General features: G+C 43.3%; 1 protein-coding gene across 1 annotated transcript in view; it reads right to left on the bottom strand.

The window, feature by feature from the left end:
- The window catches only part of LOC143765761 (thyrotropin-releasing hormone receptor-like), a 167,649-nt gene extending 155,675 nt beyond the window's left edge, over positions 1 to 11,974 (bottom strand). The window contains exons 1-2 of the mRNA XM_077252777.1: positions 11,858 to 11,974; positions 10,247 to 11,136 (exon numbers count right to left, since the gene is read on the bottom strand). Of these exons, the coding sequence (XP_077108892.1) occupies positions 10,247 to 11,044 (798 nt within the window). The 5' untranslated portion in view covers positions 11,045 to 11,136; positions 11,858 to 11,974. The remainder of the gene's footprint in view (positions 1 to 10,246; positions 11,137 to 11,857) is intronic.
- Between the last annotated feature and the right edge of the window lie 383 nt (positions 11,975 to 12,357).

Raw genomic sequence — 12,357 nt, 5'->3', positions numbered from 1 at the left:
GGGATAAAACGCAGGCTACGCTACCCGGCTACTGTTAGTTGTGCGGCAGGTTTAGTTCATGGTCAGTTTAGTTTCCATCCTTCCAAGAGCTAGTTCTTATGTTTGCTGGGCTATGTTCTCTTGCCATTGAGAACCATAACAGTTTGACCGGCCATAAAAGGGTTAAATTAATTGACAGAGAAAGGAGAGAAAAGAGAAGTCTGCTGAAGATTTTTTTTTTTTTCCTCAGTTCTGAGTGTGCTTGTAATTGAATCTCTTGCAAGTCTGCCTATATTGCAGCCTTTCTCTCTCTCTCTCCTTCTAATCCTGGAATGGCTTTGGGTTCACCTGTTTAAAATGGATATTCAGAGTTTAGCTGCAGGTTTGAATAATCTCACCACGAAAGTTCAAAATTTACAAGATTTTGTTGTTCATGTTCCTATATCTGAACCTAGAATTCCTTTGCCTGAATTTTTCTCGGGGAATAGATCTTGCTTTCAAAATTTCAAAAATAATTGCAAGTTGTTTTTGTCCCTGAAATCTCGCTCTGCTGGAGATCCTGCTCAGCAGGTCAGGATTGTGATTTCCTTGCTCCGGGGCGACCCTCAGGATTGGGCTTTTGCATTGGCTCCAGGGGATCCTGCGTTGCTCAATGTGGATGCGTTTTTTCTGGCCTTGGGGTTGCTTTATGAGGAACCTCAGTTAGAACTTCAGGCGGAAAAGGCCTTGATGTCCCTATCTCAGGGGCAAGACGAAGCTGAAATATACTGCCAGAAATTCCGTAAATGGGCTGTGCTTACTCAGTGGAATGAGTGCGCCCTGGCGGCGAATTTCAGAGAGGGTCTCTCTGATGCCATTAAGGATGTTATGGTGGGGTTCCCTGTGCCTGCGGGTCTGAATGAGTCCATGACAATGGCTATCCAGATCGATAGGCGTCTGCAGGAGCGCAAACCTGTGCACCATTTGGCGGTGTCTACTGAGAAGACGCCAGAGAATATGCAATGTGATAGAATTCTGTCCAGAAGTGAACGGCAGAATTTTAGACGAAAAAATGGGTTGTGCTTCTATTGCGGTGATTCAACTCATGTTATATCAGCATGCTCTAAGCGTACTAAGAAGCTTGATAAGTCTGTTTCAATTGGCACTTTACAGTCTAAGTTTATTCTTTCTGTGACCCTGATTTGTTCTTTATCATCTATTACCGCGGATGCCTATGTCGACTCTGGCGCCGCTTTGAGTCTTATGGATTGGTCCTTTGCCAAACGCTGTGGGTATGATTTGGAGCCTCTTGAGACTCCTATACCCCTGAAGGGGATTGACTCCACCCCATTGGCTAGCAATAAACCACAATACTGGACACAAGTAACTATGCGGATTAATCCGGATCACCAGGAGATTATTCGCTTTCTTGTGTTGTATAACCTACATGATGTGTTGGTGCTTGGATTGCCATGGCTGCAATCTCATAACCCAGTCCTTGACTGGAAAGCTATGTCTGTGTTAAGCTGTGGATGTAAGGGGACGCATGGGGACGTACCTGTGGTTTCCATTTCATCATCTATTCCCTCTGAGATTCCTGAATTCTTGACTGAATATCGTGACGTTTTTGAAGAACCTAAGCTTGGTTCATTACCTCCGCACCGGGAGTGCGATTGTGCCATAGATTTGATTCCGGGTAGTAAATACCCTAAGGGTCGTTTATTTAATCTGTCTGTGCCTGAGCATGCTGCTATGCGAGAATATATAAAGGAGTCCTTGGAAAAGGGACATATTCGTCCTTCGTCATCTCCCTTAGGAGCCGGTTTTTTCTTTGTGGCTAAGAAAGATGGCTCTTTGAGGCCGTGCATTGATTATCGGCTTTTGAATAAAATCACGGTTAAATATCAATATCCGTTGCCACTGCTGACTGATTTGTTTGCTCGCATAAAGGGGGCCAAGTGGTTCTCTAAGATAGATCTCCGTGGGGCGTATAATTTGGTGCGAATTAAGCAGGGGGATGAGTGGAAAACCGCATTTAATACGCCCGAGGGCCACTTTGAGTATTTGGTGATGCCTTTTGGTCTTTCAAATGCCCCTTCAGTCTTTCAGTCCTTTATGCATGACATTTTCCGTGATTATTTGGATAAATTTATGATTGTGTATCTGGATGATATTTTGATTTTTTCGGATGACTGGGACTCTCATGTCCAGCAGGTCAGGAGGGTTTTTCAGGTTTTGCGGTCTAATTCCTTGTGTGTGAAGGGTTCTAAGTGCGTTTTTGGGGTTCAAAAGATTTCCTTTTTGGGATATATTTTTTCCCCCTCTTCCATCGAGATGGATCCTGTCAAGGTTCAGGCTATTTGTGATTGGACGCAACCCTCTTCTCTTAAGAGTCTTCAGAAATTTTTGGGCTTTGCTAACTTTTATCGTCGATTTATTGCTGGTTTTTCTGATGTTGTTAAGCCATTGACTGATTTGACTAAGAAGGGTGCTGATGTTGCTGATTGGTCCCCTGCTGCTGTGGAGGCCTTTCGGGAGCTTAAGCGCCGCTTTTCTTCCGCCCCTGTGTTGCGTCAGCCTGATGTTGCTCTTCCTTTTCAGGTTGAGGTCGACGCTTCTGAAATCGGAGCTGGGGCGGTTTTGTCGCAGAGAAGTTCCGATTGCTCCGTGATGAGACCTTGCGCTTTTTTCTCGCGTAAATTTTCGCCCGCCGAGCGGAATTATGATGTTGGGAATCGGGAGCTTTTGGCCATGAAGTGGGCTTTTGAGGAGTGGCGTCATTGGCTTGAGGGGGCTAGACATCAGGTGGTGGTATTGACTGACCACAAAAATCTAATTTATCTTGAGTCCGCCAGACGCCTGAATCCTAGACAGGCGCGCTGGTCGTTGTTTTTCTCTCGGTTTAATTTTGTGGTGTCCTACCTGCCGGGTTCTAAGAATGTTAAGGCGGATGCCCTTTCTAGGAGTTTTGAGCCTGACTCCCCTGGTAATTCTGAACCTACAGGTATCCTTAAGGATGGAGTGATATTGTCTGCCGTTTCTCCAGACCTGCGGCGGGCCTTGCAGGAGTTTCAGGCGGATAGACTTGATCGTTGCCCACCTGGTAGACTGTTTGTTCCTGATGATTGGACCAGTAAAGTCATTTCTGAGGTTCATTCTTCTGCGTTGGCAGGTCATCCTGGAATCTTTGGTACCAGGGATTTGGTGGCAAGGTCCTTCTGGTGGCCTTCCCTGTCTCGAGATGTGCGAGGCTTCGTGCAGTCTTGTGACGTTTGCGCTCGGGCCAAGCCTTGTTGTTCTCGGGCTAGTGGATTGTTGTTGCCCTTGCCTATCCCGAAGAGGCCCTGGACGCACATCTCGATGGATTTTATTTCGGATCTTCCTGTTTCTCAGAAGATGTCTGTCATCTGGGTGGTGTGTGATCGTTTCTCTAAGATGGTCCATTTGGTTCCCCTGCCTAAGTTGCCTTCTTCTTCCGAGTTGGTTCCTCTGTTTTTTCAAAATGTGGTCCGTTTGCATGGTATTCCGGAGAATATCGTTTCTGACAGAGGTACCCAATTAGTGTCTAGATTTTGGCGAGCATTCTGTGCTAGGATGGGCATAGATTTGTCTTTCTCGTCTGCTTTCCATCCTCAGACTAATGGCCAGACCGAGCGGACTAATCAGACCTTGGAGACATATTTGAGGTGTTTTGTGTCTGCAGATCAGGATGATTGGGTTGCTTTTTTGCCTTTAGCGGAGTTTGCCCTCAATAATCGGGCCAGCTCTGCCACCTTGGTGTCTCCCTTTTTCTGTAATTCGGGGTTTCATCCTCGATTTTCTTCTGGTCAGGTGGAATCTTCGGATTGTCCTGGAGTGGATGCTGTGGTGGAGAGGTTGCATCAGATTTGGGGGCAGGTAGTGGACAATTTGAAGTTGTCCCAGGAGAAGACTCAGCTTTTTGCCAACCGCCGGCGTCGGGTTGGTCCTCGGCTTTGTGTTGGGGACTTGGTGTGGTTGTCTTCTCGTTTTGTCCCTATGAGGGTTTCTTCTCCCAAGTTTAAGCCTCGGTTCATCGGCCCGTACAAGATATTGGAGATTCTTAACCCTGTGTCCTTCCGTTTGGACCTCCCTGCATCTTTTTCTATTCATAATGTTTTTCATCGGTCATTATTGCGCAGGTATGAGGTACCGGTTGTGCCTTCCGTTGAGCCTCCTGCTCCGGTGTTGGTTGAGGGCGGGTTGGAGTACGTTGTGGAAAAAATCTTGGACTCCCGTGTTTACAGACGGAAACTCCAGCATCTGGTCAAATGGAAGGGATACGGTCAGGAGGATAATTCTTGGGTGACTGCCTCTGATGTTCATGCCTCCGATTTGGTCCGTGCCTTTCATAGGGCTCATCCTGATCGCCCTGGTGGTTCTGGTGAGGGTTCGGTGCCCCCTCCTTGAGGGGGGGGTACTGTTGTGAAATTGGATTTTGGGCTCCCCCTGTGGCCACTGGTGGAATTGAACTGGTGTGCATCATCCTCTCTGTTCACCTGTTTCCATCAGGATGTGGGAGTCGCTATTTAGCCTTGCTCCTCTGTTACTTCCATGCCGGTCAACATTGTAATCAGAAGCCTTTCTGTGCATGTTCCTTCTGCTAGACAACTCCCAGCTAAGTTGGACTTTAGTCCTTGTTTGTTTTTGCATTTTGTTCCAGTTCACAGCTGTAGTTTCGTTTCTGTGTCTGGAAAGCTCTTGTGATCTGAAATTGCCACTCTGATGTTATGAGTTAATACTAGAGTCTTAAAGTAATTTCAGGATGGTGTTTTGATAGGGTTTTCAGCTGACCATGAAAGTGCCCTTTCTGTCTTCCTGCTATCTAGTAAGCGGACCTCAATTTTGCTAAACCTATTTTCATACTACGTTTGTCATTTCATCTAAAATCACCGCCAATATTTGTGGGGGCCTCTGTCTGCCTTTCGGGGAAATTTCTCTAGAGGTGAGCCAGGACTATATTTTCCTCTGCCAGGATTAGTTAGTCCTCCGGCCGGCGCTGGGCGTCTAGGGATAAAACGCAGGCTACGCTACCCGGCTACTGTTAGTTGTGCAGCAGGTTTAGTTCATGGTCAGTTTAGTTTCCATCCTTCCAAGAGCTAGTTCTTATGTTTGCTGGGCTATGTTCTCTTGCCATTGAGAACCATAACAACTTTCATTATTGTGACACCAACAGTATCTCTATAAGAGATAGCCACAGAGTCCCCCATAAGGAAACGCCAACCACAGTATTCTCATACTCATACCTCCATATTGATATCACCCAAAGAACCGTCCAAATGGTGCCACCTACGCTACCTCCATAATCGCACCATCTACCATACCTAAATAATAGTGGCAAGAGTGTTTCTTAAGAGGTTAACCACTATAAAGATTCCAGCCCTAGGGCTCTCACACCATTGCTAGACACAATACTTTTGTATGGGCCAGCCACAGTACCGCCATAATAAAAGCAGCTACAGAAATGCCATACCAGGCTTCTACAGTGACTGCTCCTATAGACAGCTGCGATGGGCAGTTATATAAATCTATGACCACCTGATAACATGGCAAGTCCATGGGACATAAGTAATCAGCCAGGCATAAGCCATCAGCCGTATAATTATTTGCAACACTGTCCATAGGAGGAGAACATATATACCGTATTTTTAAGAAGACCTCCAAATATTTCGTACAATTATCAGGAGTCTCCACTTATAAATGAAAAAGTCTAGATTGGGTCATGTGGCATACCGAATGGGAACCACCATCGCTCACTAGGTCTGGATCTATCAGAATCATGAAGTTGGAGAGGTAATGCCTGCACTTTGATTCGCTGCCAGGCGTCACATCGTTAACTTTATCTTGAAGACTGTTTCTATGAGAAGATGTGACTTCTGTTTTGACACATAATTTGCACAGATTAATACGTTGGGGAATTAGATTGTTGCTGTTGATTAATTTAGGCCAATTAGAACGTCAGATCAGTCACTTGTATTAATTATAGCTGCTAACAGGATTGTAGTGTTAACCCCTGAAACGTTCATCAGACCGTGCAGTCAACAATAAATGGGATTAGAATCCAAATCGCCAATCACATCAATGTCTGCACCTATACTCCTAATTACACTGGTTTAACGGCAGTCTTGGAGAATAGTGATACAGATGGTCATTTCTGTTAGATGTGATGGTTGTATGGCAGTCAAACATAGGACCTGATTTCCTGACAGTATGGTGGAGTAAATGTATAAATTTATAAGTGATTTTTTTGCATTTCAACTCTTCAGCTTCTCATCTTGTACAAAATGACAAACTCAGTTATGGGGAGACTGCTATTCCTGGCATTTCCTAAGTATATGCCCCTACATTTAAGGGAACCTTTCACTAGTTTTATGGCTTATAAGCCGTGCCCACCACCTTTCCAATCATGTAAATGGGTTTCCTAGAACCCCTTTATTCCCTCATAGGTAACCCTGCATACCTCTGAAAAAAGTGTTTTATTCATGTCCTGCAATGGAAATTGTGTGGTCTGGGCTGATGGGTAAATCCAGATTGGGATCAGCGCCAACATGTCCCTTCAAACGCCACCTCTTTTATCTGGATGGAATTGGATGACGTCTCTTTGTTATACCCACAGTGCTCAAAGTCTTGTGCCGCCGCAGTGAATTCAGTGACTGGCAGTGCAAAGTCATGTAATGCGCAGTCAGTGGCTCCACTATGTCATCAGCTCCCTGGTGGTATAATAGGGCAGAGTGAGGCATGCATGCGCAGGTCTTAGATTCCACTGCGCAGATGCCAAACCTTGCCTTGCGCTTTGTGTGGCTGAAGTAGAGACATCATTAACTTCCATCCAGACAGAAAATACAGCATTTGAAGGGACTGGGGCAGTGCTGAGTGCAATCTGGATTTGCCAATTGGACCAAACCATGCAAATTACTTGTTAGGGAGCTGATGACGTACACGTGAAGCTGATGACTGTGCATTACATGACTTCACATTGCCGGTCTCTGATTCCACTGCGCCAGAATAAGAATTTGAGCACTGAGTGGATAACAAAGAGGTCTTCCACTTCCATCCAGATAAAACAGGAGGTGTTTGAAGGGACCGGGATGGCGCTGATCCCAATCTCAATCTGGATTCGCTCGGTGGACCGCACCCAACAATATACATGTCAGGGAGCTTATGAAGTACCAGTGAAGCTGGTGATTGCGCATTACTTGACTTCACAGTGCCGGTCTCTGATTCCACTGCGCCAGCACGAGACTTTGAGACAGTGTTTGAAGTGACCGGGTGGCCCTGATCCCAATCTGGATTTGCCCATTAGCCACACCATACAATTTAATGCAGCGCAGGATATGAATAAAATAATTTTTCACTGGTATGCAGTACCACCTATAGGGTATAAAGGGGTTGTAGGAACCCTATTTACATGATTTTAGCGGTGATGAGCATGGCTTGCAAGGCAAAAATACTGGTCCTGTTTAGAGTGGACACTTATTCAGGGTGAGTTCTAGGTAGAATAGTTGAAAATGGCTACTAAGAGTGTATTTTGCTTTCCAAGACTTAGTACATCCCTGCATTGCCTGGACAGTCGATGGATGTCAAAGGACACTATATAATGCTTCATTTTCCCAAATGTGGGAACTTTTTTTTGTGTGTTCTACCACAAATTCCTGAGGGTGATATACATATTTTTAGAGACCCTTCTAACAAAAAAGATTTCCAAACCAGACGTCCTATTTTGCATTATATTTATAAAGAAATGCTCCACTTTTATAGAGTTGTAATCACATTATACAATATCATTACTCACGGGGACTTATATATGAGTAGTTAATACCGTGATTACCGATGTAATCTACCAGATTTATAATAATCCGTGGTGAATCCAAATGCAAGAAATGTTAAAACTAAATGGGCACCCCAAAGAGTGGAACAGGTGGCAAAAACTAAAAGTCACCATTATTCCATTGTGTATAGTCCTGGAAAGTGACTCCCTCTGTAAGTCCTAAGATTAAAAAAAAAATGATAAAACCCAGCACTCTGTAATGTCATCAGTTGGGGTGTTGTTAGTTGATCACAGGTGATGTGCTGTGTGGATGAATTAATCTCTTCTTCAACACCAAATTTGTCATTTTTGCATGAAGACCAAAAACAAGTCTAGATAAGACTATTGTCCCACAAAGTCATCACAACTAGATGGTCAGAGAGATAACTGTTGCATAAAGGAGTGGAGATCAGGAAAGACAGCTGTCAACCACATTAGTGATGTTTAAGGAATATAGCTGTCAGTCAAATGAGTGAAGTTTGGGGGGAGAACTACCAGCTGAAGGAATTGAAATTTGAGGATACAGTTGTTGACTGACTGTTTGGAGGTCAGAGAGAATATATCTTCCACAATTGAGGGGAAAGTAAAGGAGACAGATGTTGGAAAAATAAGTAGATGTCAGAAAGATAGTTTTCAACCTAATCAGTGGAGATCAGGAACATAGGCTGTCGACTCAACAAGTAGAAGTCTGGGAAGACAGATGTTGGCCAAATAAGTGGATGCTGGGAGAGACATGAGTAAAGTTGGAGAGATAAGTGAATGATCGGAGAGAAATATGTGGAAGACATGGGAAATAGCTATAAATTCAACAAGCGGAAGTCGGTGGTGACATTGTCCAAATGAGTGGATGTTAGAAAAGGTTGCTTTTGGTTCAATGAGTGAAGGTTGACTCAACAGGTGGAGGTCTGAAGAAATAGCTGTTGGCCAAGTGAGTGGATGTAAGGGGAGATAGCTGTCAGCCCAATGATTGGAGGTCAGGGAAGATAGCTGTCAACACAGCAAGTTGAGGCAGATGGCTCATGGGCAAATGACCAATGCTGGGGTCACTCTTATTAGGATGTATAATCCATTTGTAGCTGATATACTGGGTTTTGGTTTGGTCCAGGAAATTGCTGACTGCTACTAATTGGGGAGAACTAAACTGACGTTTACACCGGAATATGTGTGGGAATCTCCTACACAGATATTGTGGTAATGATATGTGTATTGAAACCTTATGTTAATAATAACGGCTCTCGTGGTTTCTATTTATTATGGTGATATTTGGTAACTTATTCTGAGCACTTGATTTACTGGTTTAAATTATTTGTACTACTTTAAAGGAAGAAATAAAATATGGATGTTTTCTAACTTTATAAGTGATTTCATGAAATTGCTGTTAGCCAAATTAGTGATCATCCAAATATCTCCCACAATAATCCAATCACCTAATTCTCTTGAGAGGATTTTTCCACTCCTTTAAGAATCGTGATGCATTTGAAAAGCAAAAAACAATTTATTTTTGTCATTATCATATGATTCTGTGTTGGGTGCTGGATCTTCTCTAGCAGATGTTGCCACCTGTTGAATATAGATGGTTGTGACCGTGGCATAATATGTAATAATCAGTCTTTCAGACCTGGATTCGATTACATTTGTCTGTACAGTTTTTATTATTATTGTTATGGTAGAGCACATGCTTATTCTACATTATGGGTTCTGCTGTGTGAGACACACATAAGGTCATACCTCTCTGACAAAGTGAATGATTGGATGGGGGCGTCACATATGGATATTTTAAGGAAATACCTGGATCAATTGCAGATATTGTAAAAATTAAAACATACTATTAGGTGGGCTGGTAACCTGAAGACCTCCAGAATTTCTACCAGGACAAAGGGTGGATACCTCTCCTGCCTCATCTGCACCTTCTGTAGCCCGAATGTCTTCTATTATTTCCTTCCGTTGACTTTTAATCAATAGAGCGGAAGTCATCCTCACTCTTCAGGTCATCTTCATCCCCTTTTCACATTTCAGAACATGAGACTACATCTTCCTTTAAGCAGTGGTATAGTTTACAGGGTTTGTCATCTGAGAACAGTCAATTTTCTTTTACGAGTCCAAAACGATAAGCTTAGAACGCCAGTGATCAGCTGTAATCACAACAGCAATTTCACTGCCGTGCCACCACAGGAGAAAAGAAGTATTATACTGTTCCCACTTATATCAATGGGCTATCTATGTATACAGACAGATATCAGGTCCTCCAGAGTGAGGAACTCTGTTTTTAGACACTCGCCTCTCTGGATAATAAGTGATGGACCCCATTCATTGACACAAAATGCCTATTTGGATGTTTATTTGGATGTTTTTTCTAAACTGGACAATACATTTCTCCTTCAGTGTAGATTCTGCTACTAATTTTAGGAAGCATGCAAAAACTGGACTGTGAAATGTGCACATAATAAATATAATATTACTCACTTGCTTTCGGGAACTGACTGTATTTTTGTTTCCTTTGCATGAGAGCTTAATGGAATTGTAGGGTTTCCCTTGGTGTTTAGAGCTCATTCTGCTCAGGTCCTGAGGGTTAGAAGGCAATGGGTTCATAAACAAGATCCGTGCTATTAAGCCATAAAGAACTGTAGCCAGGACTAGCGGTATCACATAGAAAATAGTAAAGTCCAAAAAGTAAATTGGAGTATATAAGTTTCTGGACACTCGGTAGCCACAGTTGACTTGAACTCCATCTGCGAACTTGACCTCTGTAATGTCCACAAGAAAGAACCACATGACGCAGTACATGGAAGTGAAGAGCCACACGAAGGCAATGATCTTCTTGGCTCTGGATACAGTACAGATAAACTGAGCTTTTATAGAATGGCATATAGCTATGTATCTCTCCACTGTGAATGCTGTGATGGAGCAAGCTGAGATATTGATGCCAAGATACTGTAGGTATGTAATGACGAGACAGCCAACGTAGCCATAAACCCAAGAGGCAACCACTTCTGAAATATTAGGCAGTCCCGCAGCAAGTAGAACTATTAGGTCAGCGATAGCCAAGCTGACCAGGTAACAGTTCGTTGGGGTCATCATGTGTTTAGTTCTTAGGACCACCAAAACTACCATGATATTTCCAGCTATGCCAATTCCACAGATCAGAAGAACAAGGAAGATGGTGACCACCTGAACTTCTAGGTCGTTCTGGGGCATATTGCTAAGGGTCTGGTTAATCTCGGTGTCATTCATCCCATCTAGGGATAGTGTGTAATTATCCATGGTTCCGGATGCCAAATTCCTTCTCACAGATTGGTTTGAGGTTAAGAATCGTGTTAGGCAAGAGCAAGAAACCTCAATCACATCTACATTCCCTATGCAAAAACAAAATCACTATATTACACACATGGCTGAGCTCCAACAGGTCTACTACTATTAATACATTAATGGAGTCGATTGTTCCCTGTTATCAGTCATTTCTTGTAGCATGCTCTGCGATAGGATACGATAGCCCACCCCCGGATCAATTCTTTGTCTCCATGAATCTCAAAAAGTATGAAAATTGTTTAGCAGGTCATTATATAACCTGATTAAAAGGTTTGTCTACTTTAGGAACATCGGATGAGTGTTGTACTATATGATCTACTAGACAAACTTTTAAATATTCAATGCAAAGATCGGAAAAAGTTTGTGTAACTTCTATCATCTATCTATCTACATCTATCTAATATCTGCCCATCTGTCTATCTATAGCTATCTAACCTCCATCTACCTTCTGTTGGAAATTATTGTCTATACTCATTAGATAACAGTTCAGTCTCCATAATAAATTCATCACACTGTCAGACTAATTTATTAGTAAAAAAAAAAGCAAACAGTGTCTGCTTGTGTGTTAGTAACTGCTAAAGTAATATTACAGATACATAGCAAAGCTGATTTTGGCAAAGCTACGGTTATTTGCCATTACTTCTGGTGATAATTTTAAATTACCTTTCCATAGCTCTGGAAAGCAGCACCAATAAGAACAATGACCTGACAAATTCAACACTGCTACATCCATGAATTGTTACTTTGATGAAAATAAGAGGTCTTTACCATCTCCATTTGGCTTCTGTCCTTTTTGCTTGCAGAGAGTTGAGCTCCGGAGGTGAGAGGAGGCTGGAAGTGATGCTCAGTGTACGTTGTCTCCAGATGCTGCTCCCGGTCTATAGTGACTGAGAACAGTTTCAGCACCACAGACAGCGACCAAAGCCCGTCCTCTAAATGGGGGACACATGACATGCAAAGTAATGTGCTGCCCACAACACACACGTTGCACCACACACATACACAGCCAGCACCACACACATACATATACAACCTACACCATACACAAACAGCCTGCAGAACACACATACACAGCCTACACCACACACATATACAGCCTACACCACACACATACACAACCTACACCACACACAGCCTGCAGCACACACATACACAGCCTAAACCACACACATACACAGCCTACATCATACACAAACAGCCTGCAGCACACACATACACAGCCTACACCACACACACAGAGATAACACAACACAACACACAGCCTACAC

This window comes from Ranitomeya variabilis, chromosome 4, assembly GCF_051348905.1.
Source record: "Ranitomeya variabilis isolate aRanVar5 chromosome 4, aRanVar5.hap1, whole genome shotgun sequence".
NCBI lineage: Eukaryota > Metazoa > Chordata > Amphibia > Anura > Dendrobatidae > Ranitomeya > Ranitomeya variabilis.
The sequence above is the reverse complement of the archived record's forward strand: the minus strand, read 5'-3'. Positions and strand labels throughout refer to the sequence as shown.